General features: G+C 40.9%; 1 protein-coding gene across 5 annotated transcripts; it reads right to left on the reverse strand.

Moving 5' to 3' along the window:
* Window positions 1-2,412: 2,412 nt before the first annotated feature.
* On the reverse strand, window positions 2,413-20,599 carry ZNF396 (zinc finger protein 396). 5 transcript variants are annotated; one of them, XM_053206630.1, is made up of 5 exons: window positions 20,455-20,587; window positions 19,573-19,676; window positions 17,636-18,057; window positions 17,215-17,356; window positions 8,972-11,191 (listed from the first exon to the last, which is right to left on the reverse strand). In XM_053206630.1, exons 3-5 carry the CDS (start codon window positions 18,050-18,052, stop codon window positions 10,737-10,739), a joined length of 1,014 nt encoding a protein of 337 aa, XP_053062605.1. In that variant the 5' UTR covers window positions 18,053-18,057; window positions 19,573-19,676; window positions 20,455-20,587; the 3' UTR covers window positions 8,972-10,736. The 5 variants fall into 5 exon arrangements, with proteins under 5 accessions (XP_053062607.1, XP_053062606.1, XP_053062605.1 ...); XM_053206632.1 differs by lacking the exons at window positions 8,972-11,191; window positions 19,573-19,676 and adding an exon at window positions 2,413-4,100 and having other exon boundaries at window positions 20,455-20,599; XM_053206631.1 differs by lacking the exons at window positions 8,972-11,191; window positions 19,573-19,676 and adding an exon at window positions 8,029-8,137 and having other exon boundaries at window positions 20,455-20,599.
* Window positions 20,600-24,902: the final 4,303 nt, after the last annotated feature.

Consider the following 24,902-nt stretch of genomic DNA (forward strand, 5'->3'; position numbering starts at 1 on the left):
CAAAAATTATATATGGATTTTTTAAAAAAAATTTTAATGTTTATTTATTATTAAGATAGAGAGAGACAGAGCATGAGCGTGGGAGGGCCAGAGAGAGGGGGAGACACAGAATCTGAAGCAGGCTCCAGGCTCTGAGCTGTCAGCACAGAGCCTGACGCAGGGCTCAAACCCACAAACCGTGAGATCATGGCCTGAGCCAAAGTCGGATGCTTAACCAACTGAGCCACCCAGGCACCCCTATATGTGGATTTTTGACTGTGTAGGTGGTTTGGTGCCCCTAACCCCACATTGTTCAAGGATCAACTGCAATTGATTTTTGAGTATTGACTTTTATCCTACAACCTTAACAAACTCCTGTATTAGTCAAGGTTCTCCAGAGAAACAGAAATAGGATCAATTTATAACATATATATAAAGAGATTTATTAGAGGAATTGGCTCATGCAGTCATGGAGGCTGAGAAGTCCCACAGTCTGCTGTCTGCAAACTGGAGAACCAGGAAAGCTGGTGATATACTTCCGTCTGGTTGCTGTACTAGAGGCAGGAGAAGATGGATGTCTCAGTTGAAGCAAAGAGAGCAAATGTGCCCTTCCTTTGCCTTTTTAGTTCTGTTCAGACTCTCAAGGGATTGGATAATACCCACCCATAATTGGTGAGGGTTAACTTCTTTCCTCAGTCTACTGATACAAATGCTAATCTCATCTAGAGATACCCTTACAGACACACTCAGAAATAATGTTTTATCAGCTATCTGGGCATCCCTTCACCCAGTAAAGTTGACACATAAATTAACCATCACAATTCTATTAGAAGCTTTTTTAATAGATTCAGTGGAATTTTCTCTGTGGATAATCATATTATCTACAAATAGAGAAAGTTTATTTCTTAACTTCTAAACTGTATTACTCTTTTTCTTGCCTTATTGCTCTGACTAGGACTTCCAACACAATGCTGCGTAGGAATGGAAAGAGTGGACAAACTTTCTTTGTTCCCAGTCTTAGGGGGAAAGGGATTCAGTCTTTCATAACTAAGTATGATAATGACTATGTTTTTTGTTTTGTTTTGTTTGAGACTTTATATATTTTTAGAGCAGTTTTAGGTTTACAACCACATTGAGAAGGAGGTAGAGAGGTTTTCCATATACCCCCAACCTCCACACATGCACAGACTTCCCCATTGTCGACACCACTCACCAGAATGGTACATTTTTTTACCAAGGACGAACCTATATTGACACATCATAATCACTCAAAGTCCATGGTGTACCTTAGGGTTCACTCTTGGTATTGTACATTCTATGAGTCTGGACAAGTGTATAATGACATATCCATCATTATGATATCTATATACAGAGTATTTTAACTGCCCTAAAAATCCTCTGTACTTTGCCTATTTCATCTCCCCTACACCAGCAACTACTGATCTTTTTGTCTCCATAGTTTTGTCTTTTCCAGAAAATCCACTATATAGTGGAATCATATATATGTAATCTTTACAGATGGACTTCTTTTATTTAGTCATATGCACTTAAGGTTTCACCATGTGTCTTCATGGCTTAAGAGCTCATTTATTTTTAGCACTGAATAATATTCCATTGTCTGGGTGTACCACAGTTTATGCATCCATTCACCTACTGAAGGGACACCTTGGTTGCTTCCAAGTTTTGGCAATTATGAATAAAGCTGCTACAAACATCCATGTGCAGGTTTTTGTGTGGACATACATTTTCAGCCTCTTTGGATAAATACTGAGGAGCATGATTGCTGAATCATATGGTGAGAGTATGTTTGGTTTTGTAAGAAACTGCCAAAATGCCTTCCAAAGTATCTGTACCATTTTGTGTTCCCACCAACAATGACTGAGTTCCTGTTGCTCCATACCTTCACCAGCATTTGGTGTTGTTGGTGTTTCACATTTTGGCCATTCTAGTTGGTGTGTGGTGAACTCTAGGTTTTTAACAGATGCGCTTTATCAGTCTGGGGAAATTACCTTCTATTTGTAACATAAATGGATGCTGAATTTTCTCAAATACTTCTTCTGCATCAACTGATACGACAATGTGGTTTTTCTTTTTGAAATTTACTAATCTGGTGGATTACTTTAATTTTTGAATACAGGGTCAACCAGATAGTCCTGGGGTAAATCCCACTCATTCCAGGTGTTTTATTGTTTTTATACATTGCTGAATTCAATTTGATAACATATGTTGAGGATTTTTGTGCCCACATTCATTAAGGATTTTGTTTTTCAATCTGTTATTCTCCCTGTTGTTTACATTGGGTAATTTCTGCTGGTCTATTTCATCTGTCAGTTGCATTCTTCCGCTGACCTCATCCAGTGAATATTTTGGTTGTCTATTTTTTCAGCTGTGAAATTTCCATTTGGGTCTTCTTTATATCTTTGATTTCTTTCCTGATGTTTTCTATCTCTCCATTCATTCATTCTTTCTTCTTAAGCATGGTTATAACAACTAATTTAAAGTCTTTTTCTGACAATTGTAACATGTGTGTCATTTAGACAGTGGCATTTGATTTTCTTTTTCCTTGAAAATTGAGATATTCCTGGTTCTTCCTATGCCTAATAATTTTGCATTATATCCTGCACATTTTGATACTATGTTATCAGATTCTGGATATCTTTTAAACCCTAAACAGAAAGTTGATTTGTTTTAGCAGGCAGTTGCCTTAGGTAGAGTCAGGCCCCAAGTTCTGTGAGGACTGCCATTCCAAAGTCAGTTCAGTTTTCAGACATTTCCAGTCCTTTGTGCATGCTCCCCAGTGGCTGGTCTGGATCTGGGAAAGTAGTCTACCCTGGAGCTCAGTTCTCAGTGCTCTGCTATTGAGGGTCAGATCCATGCATGTGTAGTTTAGAGGCAAGTAGAGGTGTTCATCCATTACTTTTGGGGACTACACTTGATCTCTCTCCTCTTTGCAATAAACTCAACATTTCCTAGCTCTCTGAAGCCTCCCTTCATAGTCTTCCAGCTACAAAGCTAGGGTTTTCTGTTTCCTTGTTCTGCTATTTACTTCTCTCAACTGTATCTGCACCCTGGTTCAAGCAACGATAGGAAACAGAGAGAAAAAAGCCATTGGGATTGGCACCATACTCTTGGAACCAAAGCTCCTCAGATCAGAGAGAAGGACTCCCCTCCCTCTGAGTTTAAGATGACTTCCCTGTGACCCCTGTCCTTGCTGTGTTGCTGCTGCCATTATCATAGTATTGCTTGGAAGGCTACGATAGGAGAGAAGTCAAGAGAAGAAAAAGAGATATGGGTTTCCCCCATTGTTTCTGACCTTAGGAGCCCCTTTTCTTAGGCAAGACACAGAGCACTTCTCTTAGAGTTCTTCCTGTTCTCTCTCTGTGTGCACTTCTGGGTTTCAGGCTGCCTTTGAGTCTAGGCTGGGAGATACCAAAGTGAAATAAGGGTAAATTCAGTGCAGTTCAGGGGAACTTCAAATTCTCATCTTCTTCCCCAATCTGCTTGCTGTTATTTACTTTGAGGAGTCCTCAGGGAGCAGCTGCTTCATGCATTCTGTCCCAGATTCTGTGGGAATCTCTCTGTGGAGAGAGAGACAGAGTGGAATGTGCTTACTCTACCTTCTTTAGAACCGAGCTTCTATTCTTATTTTTTATCATTTTGTGCCTTCTACTTATTTGGCTTTAAATTCCTATATTTTTTTCCCCTAGATTCTTAAGGTAGATAATTAGGTCACTGAATTTAAACCTTTCTTATATTCTTTTTATTTTTTAATTTTTAATTTTTTTTTTATTTTAGAGAGAGAGTACACAAGTTGGGGTGAGGGGCAGAGGGAGAGGGAGAATCTTAAGCAGGCTCCATGCTAAGCATGGATGCAGGACTTGATCCTACAACCACAACCCTGGGATCATGACCTGACCCCAAATCAAGAGTGAGCCGCGCAGCTGACTGAACCACCCAGGCACCCCTTAAACCTTGATTATTTTCTAATGTAAGTATTTAAAGGAATGGTACCTCAGGACTTGAGTCCTGTTTCTAGGTAGTTTTCCTAGATCCTTCCTCCATGTGTCAGCTTCATCTGCCAACTATAGCAGCAATGCCTGCCATCATAGCCACAACAGCATCTGGAGATAGAAAGGTATCATCTCTTTTATATGTCTCTCTTTTAGAGAAAGCAAACTTTTCTGGAAACCATAAAACAGGTTTCCCCTAGAGTCTCATTGACCCAGATTAGGTGATATGCCCATTCCTAAATCAGAATTACTTGCAGGTAGAATAGGATTACCATGACTGGCTTAGATTAATAATTTGGGGTTGAATGAATATTGAGAAGTCAAACTGTATGATCACTTAGGTGACAAGACTGCTAATAGGTGATGAATAAAAGCAAAATTTAATGGATTAATCCAGTTCTAATGCAACCTACTGACCTGTCCAAATGGAGATATTCTACTTACAATCCTGACAACTCCTTCTGCCGTGTACTAGAGTCAGCCAAGTTGCATAGGAAAAGATAGCAGATGTTTACCTGCTGATCATTAGCTCAGACACTAGAGTTCCATGTGTTATATAAGCTGCCAACCAATGTCATTCTAGCCTTTAAATAAAAATAATCCTTCAGTCGTAGACAAGCTAGTTAATCTGAGCTAAATTAAAATTCAAGTAAGATTAAGAGACCCAAATGAGATACATACATTAGGTAAAACTTCAGGAATCAACAATTAATTTTGCATATAGCTTTATACAAGGAAATACTTTGAATTCAAGATGGAAATTACAACTAATTTTAATATTATTTACTAGCCATCCAGGATTTGTCTATATGGTCCATCCAAATCTTCTTCTAGGGCTGCTAGTGTAGTCTCATCCTTGCCTGTCCTCAATGTTAGTGGAAAAGAGAACATTATTTGGGCTTACATTCAGTCGTCCTTTCACCAAACACTTGTCTGGATTTTATCTCCCAGGTCCTCTGCCTTTCAACAACATTCATTCCATAGGGTTTTTACTTCTACTTTTGCTAGAATATGAACTTTATTAGGGCAGGAATTATATAAAAGTAATCTCCTCTTTGTTTCCCCCAATGCTTTTTTTTTTTAAATTGTGGTAAAATATACATAAAATTTACCATTTTAACCATTTTTAAGTGTACAATTCAGTGGCATTAAATACATTCATAATGTCATATAACAATCATACTACCCATTTCCAGAACTTTTTAATCAACTCACACAGAAATTCTGTACTATTAAACAACTCCTCATCCTCTTCCCCCAACACTGATAACCACTAGTCTATTTTGTCTCTATAAATTTGCCTGTTCTACACACCTCATATAAATGGAATCATACAATATTTCTTTTTTTGTGTTTGGTTTCCTTCACTTAGCATAAAAGGTTTTCAAGTTTCATTCATGTTGTAGCATTATCAAAGTTTCGTTGCTTTTTAAGGCTGAAAAATATCCATTATATACATATATCTCTCACATTTTGCTTATCCATTGATCAATTAATGAACACTTGGTTATTTCCACCTTTTGGCTACTGTAATACTGCTATGATCGGGGTGTTCAAGTATCCGTCTGAGTCCCTGCTTTCAGTTCTTCTGGATATATACCTAGGAGTGGAATTGCTCGATCATATGGTTATTCTATGTTCAGCTTTCTGAAGAGCTATAAAACTGTTTTCCACAGTGACTGCACCATTTCACATTACCATCAGCAATGCACAAGTGTTCTGATTTCTCCACATTCTTGCCAACATTTGTTACTTTTTGTATTTTTAATCAAAGCCACCTAAATGGGTATGAGGATATCTCATTGTAGTTTTCATTTGCATTTCCCTAACGATTAGTGATGTTGAACATCTTTTCCTGTACTTATTGGCCATTTGTGTATCTTCTTTGGAGAAATATCTATTCATGTCCTTTGCCCATTTTTGAAATGGATTGTTTGGGATTTTTGTTGTTGTTGTTGAGTTGCAGGGGTTCTTTATATATTCTGGATATTGATCCCTTATCAGATATATAATTTGCAAATGTTTTCATTCTACAAGTAATTAAGTGCCTGTTATGGGTCAGGTACTGTGCCAGATGCCTCTGGAACACCAGTGAATGAGTCAGTTCATTCTTTCAAGAAACATAAAATAGCAGGGTCAACACAGAAGCAGATATAAGTGTCCATTTGGTGGGGTAAAAAGTTATCACAATTCTTCTCAAATATGCAAAGGAAAATGGAGCTAATTTCTTATAACTGATGTTTTTACTTCTTGAATCTCCACCCCATTGGGTGGGTGGTGGTGGTAGTGGAAGAATTTAATTATTCATTTCATTTTAAGTTCAACTCCCTAACATGGCTATTCCTTGCTCTGCCCTTTTCTGCCATCTGGATACCTGGGAAGGGGGTTTCACTCACACTAGGTGAGGTAGTGCTATAGATTAGGTCTCAGTTGGGCTTGCTGTCCTTTTCTAGTCTCCAGTCTTCACAGTTGGTCTGCTGTTGTGCTTGCTCATCAAATTTATAGCAACCAATGATCTGTTCTTTTGACTAGGCAGGAAGCCAGTATCCCTTCCTTTGTGATTTGTCCCCACATCAGTTTTAACCACCCTGTAAGGTATGGCTGAGACTCCCAGCTGATTCTGGGCCCACTGGGTCCTGCAGCTCTTAGCTATAAGATCCACAAAGTTTGTGCAACAGTCCCAACTCTCCAGGTGGTGCAATCAGCTCTTTTCCAAGGTCCCCATTGGGCATGGAGAACTGCTATAGGTCTTCTATGTGAGATGTTAGCTGGTAGAGGCCCTTTGCCTAGCACTACAATGCCATTTTTACAATAGTTCAGTGTTGGAAAAGAGGAAGTCTCTTCAGCAGTTGCTCTCCCAACGCAATCAATAGGAAGGGGGTGCAGTCCTCTCCCCTTTCAATCCCCTTTGGCATTTCTGCAGGGATTGGCTGCAGAGATGAAGGGACACCTGTGTCTGATCTCTTTGCCTCATCATTACCAGGGGCAAGAGGGCTTTTCATTTATCTCATGTCTTCTTTCTTCCCAAAGTATCATTCCTCCTCCTCCTCTTCTTTGGGGCCATATTTGCAGCTTGATATTTTAAAAATATTTTGGGTAATAAATACCAGTAAGAACAGACTGCTATGTAACAAATAGAAGGGTGTGGTAGTGGTCCCAGCCTACTCTCAGAGTGTTAGGGTAGGCTTCCTGGAAGAAGCCTAAGCTAAAATCTGAATACATAGGAGTTAAGTGCAGAAGATGTTAAGAGTTCAAAAGGAGCACATGCAAAGGCTGGAGGCAGGAGAACTTCTGAAAATTCAGAATATCTTTGGCATAGAGTATGAAGGCAATGGCAAGAGATAAAACTGAAGAGGTAAGCTGTGGTCAGATCATGAAGAGTCTCAAAAACTTTTAGGAGCTAACTGTATATTAAAAGCAATGGGAAGCGTATGTTTTGAGCAAGGAAGTGACATGATCAAGCATATGTTTTTGAAAGATCATTTTGGTTGAAAGAAATGGAAGCATATGAAGTCAAAGCTAAGTCACTTTGCTCCCCCTCACTCAGGGATTAGCTACCATCTCAAATTTTGTGGACGCACCAGAAAAGTATAGAGTTGGAGGGTCAGTCACATCACCATCTTTAAATATTGAAGAGATGCATTCTCAAGGAAGGCAAAGGATGAAGAAATAGAAGAGGGGATAGGTAATTACTAACAGCAGCCAAGGTCCTTCAGAGGTGAGAAGGAATGATGAGGGGCCAGCGAGACCCCTCTTCTTTAATTCTGAAGATGGGAAATAATGGGTGAAGTGTAGATAGGTTGGCAAATTTGATGGCAGAAAGTTTTTTTAAGTTATTTTTTCCCCCTGTAATGCAGGAGGCAAAATCATAGCCATCTGCCCATGAAGAAGGTGACCAAGGAGTATAGCAAACATTGTTGGCTGACCCATTGTCATTCCTAATCCCCACCTGTCCTGCTGCTTCCCCTCTAGAGGTTGAAAACCCATGCTTTCTGAAACACATTTGCAAAAAGGAAACATAGCAGAATTTTGCTGGGGATTCTTGGAAAGCTTTTACTTTTCCTAGTAAAGGAGATGGCCATTGCTGGAGCTCCACTTCCTTTTTCTTCCTGACTTGATCCTGGATGTTATTCCTGAAGCTCTCTTGCCTGATAAAATAAACATGAGGGAATGACCAAAGGGCAGAGACCACATCCAGACCAGTTGTTGTTCAGCTGCTGATTGACAGCCAGCATCAACTAACCTCCAGCTTTCTGGTTACAAAACCTTATTTGTTTAAACCATCAAAGGTGGATTTTGCATCCAGAATCATCCCTGATACAGGTAAGCTTAAGGACAATGATAAACGTGTGATCTGGTTTCATGTAAAGAGAGAACATAGGCTTATAGCTAACATTAAAGGCCAAGATGAAGTTAAATTCTTAAAAATACCGATTTCATTTGGGAGTATTCAGCATCTGTGGGAATTAATCTAATAGGGGTGCTAATATCGTGCTAATTTTAAAAATCAAGGTTAGCCAAAATCATATTAATTCTCCATTTAAATAAACTAGCCCCTTCCACTCATTAGGTGACTTTTTTAAAAATGGTTTTAATGTTTATTTCTATCTGAAGAAGAGAGATACAGAGCATGAGTGGGGTGGGGCAGAGAGAGAGGGAGACACAGAATCCAAAGCAGGCTCCAGGCTCCAAGTTGTCAGCACAGAGCCAGACGTGGGGTTTGAACTCACAAACCATGAGATCATGACCTGAGCCAAAGTCAGACACCCAACCGACTGAGCCACCCAGGCACCCCTAAGTAAGTGACTTTTATAAGTGCAAGATCACTCAGTACACAGCAACAGCCTTAAAAGTTTCGTCATGAACTTAGATGATATGACTCATACCACCTTCTTGTGGAGAAATTCAGATTACTCACAATGCAGGGAATACAACCTTTTAAGGTTTATGGCAGCACCAAGTGAAGACAACTTCCCTCAGAACAGTTGATTAAGATTCTGTCATTTTATTCACATAGTAACAACAAACTCTTTCAATAATTAAGCAATAATTCACAATACATATTTCTGAGGCATTTGCTGCTTCAATAGATGGCTTGTTCCTTTAATTATGAACAGAATGAGCCCAAATACTCCTACACTTTTAATAACTGAAAATATACAAAACCCTATATTCCTATTAACTACAGCTACAAAGTATAATCACTATCAGAAAATTCTGTAATTACAATTGACATTCACCTCTCTCCTTACCAATCTTATGTTATTAATATTCTAAGTAGAGCATAGTAATCCCATATTTGTGTCTGGAGTTACTCTAAGCACTACATATGGTTGGATTTTCTGATAATGCAGTGTTTATACTTCACAAGAAACCCGCTCAGACAAAGAAGTTTACTATGAGTCCCCTCTTCCCTTCTCCTGAAGACTTTCATTTCTGATGTTTGCTTTCCATATTGGGTAACTGTGGCACCACAAAAAACATTATAATGCATGTATTCTTGTAATAGTTTTATCAAGAATCTCTAGAAAAGGAAACGTTATGTTGTACACTGTCAGAATAATTTTAATAACATACAAGTCAGTCATTTTATTTTTAAACAAGAAATCTAATTGATTTAACTATGGGTAAAACTCAGTGGAATCTTTAAATTGAAATTTGGTAATGTCTTCTTTTGTACCGGAGCATCAAAACCCAGGGTCTCATGTCCTGACAACCTGTCTACAAACAAGCCTTACTAAGCATGCATAAGACCCTGAAAAGGTTGTCTTGTGATGCCTGAAACATATTCACAGCTGATTTATGCCAGAAAGGGGGCCATGAAGAACAGTGAAGGATAGTGGTCAGTTGTTAAGGGTTTCCTTTTCCTTTTCCATGTAAGCTGTGGTACTTCTCCATCACACGCCACACTTGCTAATATTTGTATTATATGTCTTAATTGGACAGTATTTTCATCTCCCTTTTTTCATTTTAAGATGACCATGAACCTTATATGAGCACCCACAGATAGCCCTATTTATTAGAATGTTCCTTATGCAGAATGTTCCTAAGACATGTAGAGCCATCTTAATGTTTTCACGGATTTATTTCCAAATTACATTGTAAAGGAGATTATTTATTTCCTACATAGGAAACTACTTAGTATCATCAATAGTATATAGGCTTTTGTGAATTTCCATAAGAGATTAAGTGCCTTTACTCATCTGCCTTCTAACAATGAACCTGGACATTTCAGCCTAGGTCTGAAGATATCAATTCTTTTGAGTCTCCTCAATCCTATTCTCGTATTTTGAATCTGGTAAAACAAATGGTAAAAAGTTTTAAAATGCTCTAATCTTTGGTCTGAGAACTCCAATGCTCAAGTTATGGAATAGAAGAAAACACTTATCTTGATACTGATTCCTTCTCAACAGGGAAAATATGTTTGTCTAAAAAGAAATATACTAGTTTATTACTTGTGTTAGTAATGGAAATAGAACATGTTTGGGAATATCTTTTCAAGCAAGAGCTGCCCTGGGGATGGAAATTTGAATTCAGCTTTAGAATCTCAAACATCTGGATTGACACTGCACTGATAAGCAGAAAAGCAAACAATGATGATAGAAGATATTCTACATTCTCTCCTGTAGCTCTTGTGACTTTTGAAAGCAAACCAGTGCCCACTAAAAACTACTGAAATACTGAAAGAGTGTGTGTGCTTTCTGTCTTATCCTGCTGACAAAGCTCTGAGCAAATGCTTTGATTCCCTTACAACACTGATGGGACTTTTTCTTTAGTGTGTCTTTTCCTATGTCTGAGAAGATTTGAGCTTTGACTAAAGGCTTTCCCACATTCATGACACTTGTAGGGTTTTTCCCCAGTGTGAGTTCTTCGATGCTGAATCAGGACTGCACTTCGGCTGAAAGCCTTTGCACACACATCACATGCATAAGGTTTCTCTCCGCTGTGGATTCTATGATGTAGGATAAGGGCTGAGCTCTGACTGAAGACTTTGCCACATTCATCACACTTATGTTGTTTTTTTCCAGAAGGGTTTCTCTGTTTTCTTTCAAACCCACTATCTTGTTCACAAGCTCTTCTATACGTGAAACTCTGGGAAGCATTCATATGAAGGGTGTCAGAAATATTGTAAGGCAGTTCTATGGTTGGAGGAGTCTTTTGCCTCGAAGCTGAATTCACATTGATAGTTTTGCTCTCTTTAGCTGAAATAATATAGAGAAAAGCAATTTCACTCATTCTCTGTTCAGAAAGAAAGGTAAATTGAATGATCCAAATGAAATACATATGGATTATTTATTAGCCAGCATGTTTGTAAAATAGCATCACAGTGTGGAAGATGAGGATGCTAAGACAGAACACATTGAGAACATCATAAAGCAAGAGGGAAAGCTTTACATACTGAGGAGACAGTCAACTATAAAGATGAAAAGCACCATGCAAAAAGTAGAATGGTGAGTAGAGGTAAAAAGATATATCAGAGACTGAAGAAAATCTGGAAGAAAAGAGACTACAAGATAAGGAATAATGGGAGAAGCAGAGAAACAAGCAGAAGAGGAGACAAATGTGGCAGTGGGTAGTAATAGACAAGACTTAGTGTGAGGGTCAACAGAGAAAAGTTTAATAATGAGGAATGAAATGAGGAAAGCCAAGGGTCAAAAATGAATATAGAAAATAAGCTCAAAAAATAAAAATTAGGGGGAAAAGGGGGGAGAATTACAGACTGAGATAACAGACACCTCAAACAAATCAAGGGTAGCACAAAGCACCCATTTATGAAAAACCTCTACTCTTGTATGTATTTTATAGTACTAGTTGAATGGCATTATTACTGGTTTAAATAGAAATCATTTTGTAAATGGTAAGGATTGTCTCAAATTCACTTCTGATACCTCAAACTCTAAAGTGACCTCAATGTCAAAATCCAAGGATGTCCACACTTGTCACCTTCAGTTAACACAGTACTGGAAGTCCTAACCACAGCAATTAGACAACATAAAGTAATACAAGGCATCCAAATTGGTAAGGAAGTAAAACTCTCACTATATGCAGATGACACGATACTATATCCAGAAAACTCTAAAGACTCCACCAAAAAACTACTACAAGTGGTAAATTGAGTAATGTTGCAGGATACAAAATCAATGTACAGAAAGCAAAAAACGAAATTAAGAAAACAATCCCACTTACAATTGCACCAAAAACAATAAAATATCTAAAAATAAACTTAAAGAGGTGAAAGACCTATCCTCTGAAAACTATAAAACATTTGATGAAAGAAATTCAAGATTATGCAAAGAACTGGAAAGATACTCAGTGATCATGGGTTGGAAGAACAAATATTGTTAAAATGTCTATACTACCTAAAGCGATCTACAGATTTAATGCAATCCCTATGAAAATACCAACAGAACTAGAACAAATAATTCTAAAATTTGTATGGAACCATGAAACACCTTTAATAGCCAGAACAATCTTGAAAAACAAAACAAAACAAAACAAAACAAAACAAAACTGGAGGTATCACAATTCCAAAGTTCAAGTTATATTACAAAGTGACAGGAAAACAGTATGGTACTGGCATAAAAGAATGAAGCTGGACCACTTTATTACACCACACACAAAAATAAATTTGAATTAGATTAAAGACCTAAGTGTGAGACCCACAACCATAAAATTTTGAAGAGAACAAAGGCAGTAATCTGACATCAGCAATAGCAACATTTTTCTAGAAATATCTCCTGAAGCAAGGGAAATAAAAGCAAAAATAAACTGTTGAGGCTACATCAAAATGAAAAGTTTCTGCACAGCAAAGGAAACAATCAACAAAACTAAAAGACAACCTACTGAATGGGGGATAATACTTGCAAATGACATACCCAATAAAGGGTTAGTATCCAAAATATATAACAAACTGATTCAACTCAATACCCAAAAAACAAATAATCCAATTGAAAAATTGTCTTTTGCCCAGAAGACATAAACAGACATTTCTCCAAAGAAGATATACAGATGGCCAACACACATGTGAAAAGATGCTTAACATCACTCATCATCAGGGAGATGCAAATCAAAACTACAATGAGGTATCTCACCTCACACCTGCCAGAATGGCTAAAATCAAAAACACAAGAAACAAGCGTTGGTGAAGATGTGGAGACAAAGAAACCCTCTTGCACTGTTGGTGGGAATTCAAATTGGTTCAGCCACTGTAGAAAATAGTATGGAGGTTCCTTAAAAAGTTAAAAGTAGAACTAGCCTATTATCCAGCAAATGTACTAGTGAGTATGTACTCAAAGAATACGAAAACACTAATTCAAAGTATACATGCACCCCTATGTTTAAAGTAGCATTATTTACAATAGCCCAAGTATCCATCAATAGATGAGTGGATAAGGAAGATGTATACACACACACACACACACAATAAAATTATTCAGCCAAAAAAGAAATCTTCCCATTTGCAACAACATGGATGGAGCTAGACAGTATAATATAAAGCGAAATAAGTCAGTCAGAGAAAGACATGATTTCACTCATATGTGGAATTAAAAACAAAACAAATTAGCAGGGTGGGGAGGAAGGAGAAAGAGAGAAAGAGAGAAAGAGAAAGAGAGAAAAAGAGAAAAAGAGAGAGAGAGAGAGAGAGAGAGGGGCAAACCAAGAAACAAACTCTTAACTATAGAGAACTGATGGTTACCAGAGGGGAGGAGGGTGGGGGAATGGGAGAAAAAGGGGATGGGGATTAAGGAGTGTACTTATCATGATGAAAGATAAATAAAAAACAAAACAAAACAAAAAATGTAGAAAAGGCCTCTGTGAGGACATTCAGAGGTAGAACATAGTCCTTGCCAACTCTGAGATCCTAAAACCTGGCTTTAAGGCTAATTACTTTTGTAGTCACTGCCACAAAAAGCCGCTGAAGCAGGGATGGTTCCCTCTTGATCCTGATGGAGTGTGAACAGACTTTCATTTTTCTCTTAGTTAAGCCAAGACAACTGCTAGACTGGAGGTATTAAGTCCCCGGCACAAGCCTCTTGGGAGCAGGTACTTATCCAGTAAGAGAAATATTTTCTAAATCTCTACATTTCTGTATTTTATTTTTCCTATATTTTCTTATTAAAATTCTCTTGGAAAAACTCTAACTTAGCTGATCAAACCCCATAGAATAAGGAAGCAGTGCTGGGGGGAGAAGGGTAGATACTCCCAGTTGGGGTTTCCCTTTTCATTTCTGACTCCCATTTTATCCAGCATGATCATCTAGAAGGAAGGTCTCTGCTTAGATGTCACTCATCAAAGAGGGCTTCTCCACCACTTTATTTAATAAGACTCTGTCCCCACTTTATTTGATAATACTTATCCCCCTCATTTTGCTTTGGTTTTTCTTTCCATAGCACTTATTTTTTTAGTATCTGCAATGGAAAAGCTATGCTAGCCATTTTGAAGCACTTTTGTAAAAAGTGATGCAAAGAATTCTTCTCAAAGCTAGAACAAACAATCCTAAAATTTATATGGAACCACAAAAGACCCCAATAGCCAAAGTAATGTTGAAAAAGAAAACCAAAGCGGGAGGCATCACGATCCCGGACGTTAGCCTCTACTACAAAGCTATAATCATCAAGACAGTATGGTATTGGCACAAAAACGAACACACAGACTACTGGAATAGAATACAGAACCCAGAGATGGACCCACAAATGTATGGGCAACTAATCTTTGACAAAGCAGGAAAGAGTATCCAATGGAAAAAAGACAGTCTGTTTAACAAATGGTGCTGGGAGAACTGGACAGCAACATAAAGAAGAATGAAACTGGACCACTTTCTTACACCACACACAAAAATAAACTCAAAATGGATTAAAGACCTAAATGTGAGCCAGGAAACCATCAAGACCCTAGAGGAGAAAACAGGCAACAACCTCTTTGACCTCAGCCACAGCAACTTCTTACTTGACACGTTTCTGAAGGCAAGGGAAATAAAAGCAAAAATGAACTAGTGGGACCTCAACAAGATAAAATGCTTCTGCACTGCAAAGGAAACAATCAACAAAACTAAAAGGCAACCAACAGAATGGAAGAAGATATTTGCAAATGACATATCGAATAAAGGGTTAGTATCCAAAATCTAGAAAGAACTTACCGAAACCAACACAAGAAAAACAAATAACCCAGTGAAGAAATGGGAAGAAGACATGAACGGACACTTTTCCAAAGAAGACATCCAGATGGCTAACAGACACATGAAAAGATGCTCAACATCGCTCGTCAGGGAAAAACAAATCAAAACCACATTGAGATATTACCTCACACTGGTGAGAGTGACTAAAATTAACAACTCAAGGAACAAAAGATGTTGGTGAGGATGTGGAGAAATGGGAACCCTCTTGCACTGTTGGTGGAAATGTAAACTGGTGCAGCCACTCTGGAAAACAGTGTGGAGGTTCCTCAAAAAATTCAAAACAGAACTACCCTATGACCCAGCAACAGCACGACTAAGAATTATCCAAAGGAGGGGCGCCTGGGTGGCTCAGTCGGTTGAGCGTCCGACTTCGGCTCAGGTCATGTCAGCTGTGCTGACAGCTCAGAGCCTGGAGCCTGTTTCAGATTCTGTGTCTCCCTCTTTCTCTGACCCTCCCCTGTTCATGCTCTCTCTCTGTCTCAAAAATAAATAAACATTAAAAAAAAATTAAAAAAAAATTATCCAAAGGAAAAAAAAATAAAAATAAAAATAAAAATAAAGGAATTATCGAAAGGATACAGCAGTGCTGATTCATAGGGGCACATGTACCCCAATGTTTACAGCAGCACTTTCAACAATAGCCAAATTATGGAAATAACCCAAATGTCCATCAACTGATGAATGGATGAAGAAGATGTGGCTTATATATACAATGGAATACTACTTGGCAATGAGAAAGAATGAAACCCTGCCATTTGCAGCAACGGGGATGGAACTGGAGGGTATTACGCTAAATGAAATAAGTCAGTCAGAGAAAGACAGATATCTTATGTTTCACTCATGTGGAACTTGAGAAACTTAACAGAAGACCATGGGAGAAGGGAAGGGGAAAAATAGTTTCAAACAGAGAGGGAGGCAAACCCATTAAGAGACTCTTAAATGCAAAGAACAAATGGAGGATTGATGGGGGGGGGGGGCAGGGGGGAAAGGGGAAATGGGTGATGGGCATTAAGGAAGGCACTTGTTGGGATGAGCACTGTAAGTGATGAATCGCAGGAATCAACCTCCAAAACCAAAAGCACACTGTATACACTGTACGTTAGCTAACTTGAAAACAAATTATATTAAAAAAATAATAAAATAGAAAATTACTTCTGTTAACAAATACCAAAAAAAAAAAAAAGGGGGTGCAAGGAGCAACAGAGGCCAGTTTAGCATGTGAGGAAAAATATTCAAATTCGAGTCACCACAGGAGGGCAAAGTCATCTTAGCAGCAATAGGCGATTATAGTACTAGATGTCACCAGTAACCAAACAAGAAGAAACAGAATATGATGAGGTAGACTAGGTATGATATGATGAGGTAGACTGTGACTTTATGGTCCCTTAGAAGGGCCCTTAGGAGCTGCCTGAAGGTAAAACATCTGAGAACAGGTCAGGTTGGTGCCCTTGTGGACCAACAGTGCTTGCTCCTGCTTCAGTTAGAGTAGCTGTGTTTTCATCTGTTTTACTTGCTGGGACTCCATGTAAAATTTCATTTGAGAAAAGGGTCATGCTTCTTTTTCATTTTAATGTTTATGAGGTGGGAGAGAGGGGGATGGAGAGAGACAGAGAGAGAAAGAGAGAAGAGAGCACGCGGGGGAGGGGCAGAGAGAGAGAGAAACAGAGGATCCAAAGCGGGCTCTGCGCTGACAGCAACAAGCCTGATGCGGAGCTCGAACTCACAAATTGTGAGATTATGACCTGAGCCAAAGTCAGATGCTCAACCAACTGAGCCACCCAGGAGCCCCAAAAAGGGTCATGATTCTTAAAGAAAGGTTTGAAAATCCCATGGAGATGATGTCAAGGATTTAAAAATCTGAAAGGTATTACAAGACTCTATGGGTAAGAAACAAGAACAAAATACTGAGAGTGATCATGGTGGAAGTTCCCACGTGAAGAAGAGGCAGGAGGGGAGATCTGAGACCTCTTACAGAGAGCAGCTGAGATGTGTGTGGTCAGGTGAGAGGCCACGTTTACCTCCCACCATGAACTGAATCCTGCCCCTCACCTTTTTGTCTTGAGTGAAACTCCCGTGATGTTAATGGCAGCTGCTTCTTAATGGGCTTGATCTGGCTATTTGGTGATTCCCGATGAATTTCCCAAGGTGACAACTTCTCTGCAAGCATGTCCTCATTTTGTCCAAAAAACACCTGAAAGCAGTTAGGTATACCTGAGGCTGAAGAAGAGACCCACGTTGGGACTTTGAAATAAAATAAGAGAGAAGAAACTATGTAGAAATATCCTGGGATGCAGGAAAAGGGAGGAAGAAAGCACAGCCGTGTTCAGTTTTCTGGCACAGCTGGGAGTACATTCACCACCCAACATGTTTAGCGTGTTCAGTGGGAGTACAATTTGAGAGCTCTACCCCAATAATGGCCCAGAGCTTCTAACCCAGCCTGGTTGCTCATCCGTGCCTGATGCCTTTTTACCTGCTCAGTTGGCCCATCAAGCTCTTTCTCCAGCTCCTCCAGCATAGTCACGGCTTGCTCTCCGTTCTCGGGCCGGTGCTCTCGCAGCCAGGCCTGCAGCTCCTCAGGCAGGATGGCCAGGAACTGCTCCAGCACCAGCAGCTCCAGGATCTGCTCCTTGGAGTTCACCTCGGGCCTCAGCCACTGATGGCAAAGCTCCCGGAGCCGGTTCAGAGCCTCCCGGGGCCCAGGCGACTCCTGGTAGCCAAAGTGCCTGAACCGCTGGTGGAAGGTCTCTGGGCTGCAGGAGGTGCTCCAGGGGAGGCTGGAGTCCAGATCACAGATCTGCTCTTCCTCTTCCATCTTCACTATCACAATGCTGTCAGACTCCTCTGAAGGTTGTGGATGGAGTGAGGACTTTCTCAATTTTGCAGACATTTGGACTGGAAATAAATAAGTAGGCTTTAATCTTCAGGGAGGTGAGCTTTCCTTAAGGACACTCCTTAAATACGATTAAACAAACAGGTGGAAACAAGACACAGACACGTTTCTTAGAAATACAACACTGGGGGCACCTGGTGGCTCAGTAGGTTAAGCCTCTGATTCTTGATTTCAGCTTAGGTCATGATTTCAGGTTCGGTTTGTGAGATCAAGGCCTGCAGAGTTGGCTTGGGATTCCCTCTCTCCCTCCCTCTCTCTCTGCCCCTCCCCCATGCATGCTCAAAATAAACAAACTTTTTTTTTTAATTTAAAAACAAAGAAACATAACACTGTTACAGAAAGTACTGCCCTTAATCTTAACATAAACCATGCTTTCAAAGAATACTTCCTTAAGAGAATTGAAGAGCTAAGATGGCATTAATTCATATGCATGAGTAATTCCCAATTTATTCTGAAAATCTTGCACATAAGGCTGACTAAATATCACAATAAGAGATCAGCCAGGATTGTGCAGGAGCTCCTGGAGAACAGAAATAAGGGAAGCTTGAGAAAAATTATGACTCTGGGGCACGCTCAAACAGCCAATTAATTTTTTCTAGCCTGTTGCAAAGAGCATTAAGAAATAGTCTCATCAGAGAAGTATTCATGTGGATTTCTTTTCAACACTTACTATTAAACAGTATTAAATAAAACATTAAGTTTAATACTATTGAACAGCATTAAAACAATACTATTTTGACATTAAAGGAACTATTTAAAAGAAAAAGTAATTGTACATTCCCTAATCTTAATGTGCTTCTATTTTTTCATATTCACTTCTACTTCCCATCCATAACATCTGCATTATTTGCCTATCTCTTTAGTGTAGAATATTTAGGTTTTTCTAAGTTTGACTACCATAAATAATTATGGGAGGCACATTTTCAGGAATATATTTTTCTCCTTTCAAATTATTCAAGGATATCCCAAGGACTTGGCTTGCTGGGGTCAAAGGAGAGTGGCAAATGTCTTGTTAGGTACTATCAAAGGAATTACTGAAACGATTGTTCACCAATTCACAATGTCAACAGCAACTCAGTGATGTAATTTCTCCAGGTATCATGAGCTTGTCAGCAGGAAGGGGGTGGAAAGACACTTCTAGCACTATATCCATCACTGATCACTGATGGCTGATTACAAAATCTTATAGGTGACCCGATTTTTCTTTTTTATGCAGTTGACCTGAACAAGACCCGTGGCTTCTTAAAACTCTAGCAGGTGAGAGACAACGTTACCAAGTAAATAGAAGAACGTTATATACACTGCTATGCAGCAAATGATAACAGCTGACACAGAGTATTAACCATGTGCCGAGCACTGTTCTCAGCACCTTATAGAGAAACTCCTTTAAACCTTCTCAAAAGTCCTGCACGCTTACTTCCATGCCTGCCTTGTAGATGAGGAACCTGCCAAGCTCAAGTAGAGTGACCACGGGCAAAGGGGCAGGGATGGGGCCCGATTCCGGGCCATCCACTTACCCACAGTGCTGCGTGGTCAAGAGGCCGGGGGCAGGGGTCCGGGTGCCGAGAAGGAGCAGCAGACCCAGATGATCCTGCGCCGGGGGAGAATCTAGGGTCGAGACCTGGGCGGCGGGAAAGGTTGAGGCCATGAGTTCGGACGCCGTCTGGGAGCGTTACATTGAGGGACTCTAAACTAAAAGCCTCTGGAAGTCACGGAGAGAGTGGCGGCCGGCACGCATTCTGCCTCTTCAGCACCTGCAGCCGCGTGCCACCTCCACAGCTGCTCTCGGCGCTACACAGGAGACTGGGAGACCGAACCGCCAACACACGCGCGGGCCTGTGACCAACGGGCTCCCTCCCTGGAGGGGAGGCTTCGCCGAGAGCCCGGAAAGCGGGGTGCTACGGCGGAGGACCGACGCTCACCCCAGCCATCCCTCCTCCAGCGGGGCCGAGTCGCCGCAGGTTGGCGCCGGAGGGTCTCCGGACGCGTAGCCCACCTGCCCCACCCCGCCCACGCCTCTCCCGAGCGGGGCCCCGGCCCCGCGAGACCGCGGGCCGCGCGCGGGCGTTGAGGACGCTGCGCGGAGGCCAGGTGAGCGCGCGCCGGCGGGGAGCCGAGAGGGTTCGGCTGTGGCGGCAGGCGCCGCGGGGCTGCACCGGGAGGACGAGGGGAGGGGGGTCCCGGCGCGCGGCTAGGGGGCCTAGAGGTGCAGGACCGGCTGAGGGCCGAGGGAAACGCCGGAGGGTGACAGGAGCGGGCGTGAAGAGGGGTTGTGCGGAGGGACGGGTTGGGAGGGCGGCCTCAGGGTGTCGTCGAGGTCCGCGCCACCTCCTCCCAAACCCCGGGTGAGGACGCCTCTCCATGCAGCCTAGGGGTTCAGAGGGGGCCTCGGCTCTCACCTCCCGACGGGGAAGAGCGACCCCGCGTTTTCCGGAAGATGCCGGGAAAGCGCCCGGTCGGAAGCTGCTTCCGGTCCTCGCGGCTGCGTTGGGAGCCGGCCCGGGTTGAGGGAGCGGTTGCCATGGAGACGAGTCGCCGCCGCAGGAGGCTTTTGGTGAGGCGACTTCCGAGTTAGCGGAAGGGGATAACCCCGACGGTTGGGAATGCGACTGCTCCGCATTCCGGTTCACAAAACCCGGGGTGGTTGTTTTTCAGAGTGCTTCTACTTGGGTTATTCCATTTACTTCTTCATTAACCCGGTAAAGTTATTCCCACTTAACAAGAAATAAGTCCAAAGGTTTCGTCACTTGCCCAAGATCACAGAGAGGAAAGACTCCTTAGCTTTCTGCCTTTCAGTTCAACCTGCCTCTAATACCATCCGCGCTACTGGGGTTGGTTGTACTCCAAGTAGTACTGTTTTAAGGAAAAGATTTGACGCCACCCCCGCCCCCACCCCACTCTTTCACGGGAGAACCTAATGGCCCTTAAAAAGGTGACAACCCACCTACACACATATTTTGGCACCAATATATACGTATATATTTCCTCAGATAACCTTTTAAGTAAATTTAAAAATGTGAGGCCACAACCCCACATATTGGCTTCCTCTTCCACCTACTTTCCATAGGGACTCCTGGAAAATGTAGTTGTAGAGGGAAGTAGGGAATTAGGGAGAGAACAGAGACGCTTGAAAACCACTTGGTAATAAACAACAATAAGAAAAAAAAAAAACACACCTTTTGGTATGACCTCTCCCCTCCCCACCCCCTCCCGCGCCAAGTATGCCCTTACCAGAGTCCGAAATGATGAGAGAAAAGGCTGCTTTATTCCAACTGTACCAGACCTAAGGGTTAGGGGAGAAACTTGTCGCTTAGTTAATCTACAATGACATTAAATTTGAAGAAATTCTTGCACCAATAGGGGACTTTCACAGGATAAGATTATTTGTTGAGGCAGCTACTAATACAAATAGCAAGACAGTCCAAAAGTGCGGAAGGGAATGTGTTCACTCTGATGGTGGGTAGGTTAAGTTAGTCAAGGCAATGAGGCATCCGAAACAGGAGCAGTCAATTTCTGACAGTGGTGTGAAGTCATAGAAGGTAGTTTAAGGAGAAAATGGACAGTAATTGAAGGCTGCAAAGAGAATAAGGAACTATTCTTGGGTTTGAATTCTACCAAATATCCAGATCATCCCAGAAGATGAAGCTAAGAAAAAAGTAAAACAGTGTTTATAAAAAGTTTCATAGGTAAGGGGAGCCTGGGTGGCTCAGTTGGTTAAGCCTTATACTTCAGCTCAGGTCATGGTGTCATGGTTGGTGAGTTGCAGCATCTCATGGTTGGTGAGTTGTGGGGTTGGTGAGAGCCCCGCATCTGGCTCTCTGCACTCAGGCTTTCTGCTGTCAGTGCAGAGCCTGCTTCGGATAGAGTGGAAAGTTAGCAGAAATAAGGTCCTAGTAGAAAGATCATCTGCTAAGTACCAGATGGGTGATACTCACTGAGAATTCAAACGTCAGACACAGATTTTTGCTCTTTAGGAGCTGATAGGCTAATAAAGAAGAATGGTATATAGATTGACTATTCTAAACAACATGGTAGCTGTTCTGATGGAGCTGACTACAGGATACTATAAAAACACAAAGAAGGTGTTGGGGGGGAGGGTGGAGAGAGTGGGATTGGAGTTGTTGGGGAAAGGTGAGTGCCATGTAGTCGAAACTGAGGGACCAGTGAAATTTTATATTTGCTGGGATTGAAGGATGGCAGGCCATGAGTGGCTAAGGATGAGGATGAAGAAATAAGAAGTTTCGAAAGATGTGGCAGGCCAGGTAAAAGGCTTTGAACTAAAATTTTAATCAGGGTCTTCTGAAGTAAAGTCTGCCTGAGTAGTAAAGAAACTTCAGGTTTCTGAAGTAAAGTCTGCCTGAGATTCTTAGCATAAACCATTTTACCAAACATTCTGAAGATGCTCAGACAACCCGAAGATAATATTCACTTTCCCAGTATGCATTCCTTGATGATCAATAAGGACTGGGTTCTAACTCCCATTCCCCAGTGAATGATCTGCTGCTGAATAAAGTTTGAGCTTTAAGTAAAGATTTTTCGAGAAAATGTCCCCAAACTGAAAGACGAGTATTCACAGATTAAAAGGGCCAGCCCTTTGCATGCACCACACAAGGGATGAATACCTGTATCATTCTGGAATTTCTTAAAATACAGGACAAATTTGAGATCCTAAAAGCTTCCAGAATCTAAGGAGCTGCAAGCTAAAATTTGAAAAACAAGATGATTATTAGACTTCTCAGTCTAGAAGATAATGAACAATGCCATCAAAATCTTGAGGAAAATTAATTTCCAAATTAAACACAGCTGAATCATATTCAAAGTAGGAATAAGGACATTTTCAGACATGCTAAGTGTTAAAAAAAAAAAAAAAGTTCCCTCCCATGCATCCCTTCTCAGGAGGCTACTGGAAGTCTGCCCTAAAGAGAGAGTAATCCAAGTAAGACAACACGGATAGGGGATTCAACATAGTAGGTAATGAGGGAAATTCTTGAGAGGGTGATAAAGGAGATCCCAGGAGACAGATTTGGAGTTAAGAAGTAGAGGGATGGAGTGCTCAAGGCACATTCCTCAATGGGGGAATAATAGTGCAGATAGAGTACTGGGTATGTTTGTTATATTCCAATGCTGAGAGATTGATACTTCAAGTTGAAAGTTAGTGATTCTGGCAGGATAAGTGATTGATAGAAGACGAAGCAAAGGGCAGAAGCAGCACTCATTTATCATTAAGTTCAGGCAAACAGAATGGTGTGCAAGAAATTTAGGGTACATTAGAAGGCTTAGCTATGGATAATGCTTACCTAGTCATTATAATATGAACACTGAAATTTGATCTAACCAAGTATATTGGGAGGTTTGGGGGAAAGGGAGGAATGATAATTCTGTGTATGAGGGAAGTGTGGCTGCATAAGAGAGCTAAATCCTTATATTTCATAATATGAACTTAATAATATGTAAAAGTGAAATATGAAAAGAAATAGCTGTCTTAAATTATTTAGAACGTGTAAGTAAATCCCCACAGAAACAGCTATAAGAGTGGAAAGGGGATGTAGTCCTGCAAAGCAGGACTTAGTGGTGGAGGGGAGAGGGGACTGCTCTTGTCCATTCTAGGTCTTCTAGACCAATTTGAATTTTTAATTACATATACTATAACATCAATTATAGAGAATAAACTATAATTGCACCTCCCCTTCCCTTTAAGCCTTTTTTATTAAGTTTATTTATTTTTGAGAGCGAGAGAGCAAGTGAGCAGGGGAGGGGCAGAGAGAAAGGGACAGAGAGAATCCCAAGCAGGCTCCACACTGTCATCACAGAGCCTGATGGCAGGTCTCTAACAAATGAACTGTGAGATGAGGACCTGAACCAAAACCAAGAGTCGGACACTTAATCAGATGCTTAACCGATTGAGCCACCTAGGTGCCCCAGAAGGTTATTTATTTTTGAGAGAGAGAATGAGCAGGGGAGGGGCAGAGAGAGAGGGGGACAGAGGATCCAAACAGGCTCTGAGCTGACAGCGGAGAGCCTGATGTGGGGCTCGAACTCACAAACCATGAGATCATAAGCTGAGCCAAAGTCAGACACTTAACCAACTGAACCACCCAGGTGCCCTCCCTTTAACCCTTGTATAAAGAAGCTTCCACCCTTATCCATTCACTGTCTTCCCTACTGCCATATATGATTAACTTACTTTCATCCTTCTCAGCATTTCACATTATTTACAACAGTACTTCTTCCCCTTTGAATTTTGTCCTTCATTAGTCCTCTGTCCTTCTAAACACAGTGGTTCTTCTTGTTCTGCAATCCCACATACAATTAGTGTTCTTGTTCTGTCTTTGGTTCCTGTAGTTTTCATGTTATAGGCTCTCTTTGGGCCAGCTCATGTACTTCCACCTATAAGCCTTTAATTACCAACCCTGAACTAACGAGTACCAATTTATATCTTGAGACCGATCCTCTTCTTGAGCCTCCTCCCCATAGAGGTGACTTTATGAAACATGACTACTTGTTTGTTTCACAGGCACCTTAAACTAAATGTGAGTTCTTCTTCACTTCCTCTACACTCGCCTCTTTTTCCTCCTTTTCTCCTGGACTAGTACCACGATCCCCCCAGTAGAAATCTGGGATCTTCCAAGATGTGTCTGTTTCACTCATGTACATGTCAGACAGGATCTGTGTCCCATTCATCCTTGTGTTCTCTGTGTCATTTGTTCCCTTTAACATAATTAGCATATTGATCTCTAGTTAATGTATGCTCCATAAATATGTGGATAAAAAGAGGATCAAACTGATAAAAGGGGCAGTTTCTGAAAATTAACAAAGACTGTTCAGATAGATTTAAAGGCTTAGTAGG

This window comes from Acinonyx jubatus, chromosome D3, assembly GCF_027475565.1.
Source record: "Acinonyx jubatus isolate Ajub_Pintada_27869175 chromosome D3, VMU_Ajub_asm_v1.0, whole genome shotgun sequence".
NCBI lineage: Eukaryota > Metazoa > Chordata > Mammalia > Carnivora > Felidae > Acinonyx > Acinonyx jubatus.

What these genes read in the sequence shown, in the direction of transcription:
- ZNF396 (XM_053206628.1), bottom strand. Translation starts at nt 20,578, where the DNA reads ATGGCAACCGCTCCCTCAACCCGGGCCGGCTCCCAACGCAGCCGCGAG. An exon ending in TCGCTCTTCCCCGTCGGGAG is followed by an intron (nt 18,058 to 20,454) that starts GTGAGAGCCGAG and finishes ATTTATTTCCAG; the next exon opens with TCCAAATGTCTGCAAAATTG. An exon ending in TTGATGGGCCAACTGAGCAG is followed by an intron (nt 17,357 to 17,635) that starts GTAAAAAGGCAT and finishes AACTGCTTTCAG; the next exon opens with GTGTTTTTTGGACAAAATGA.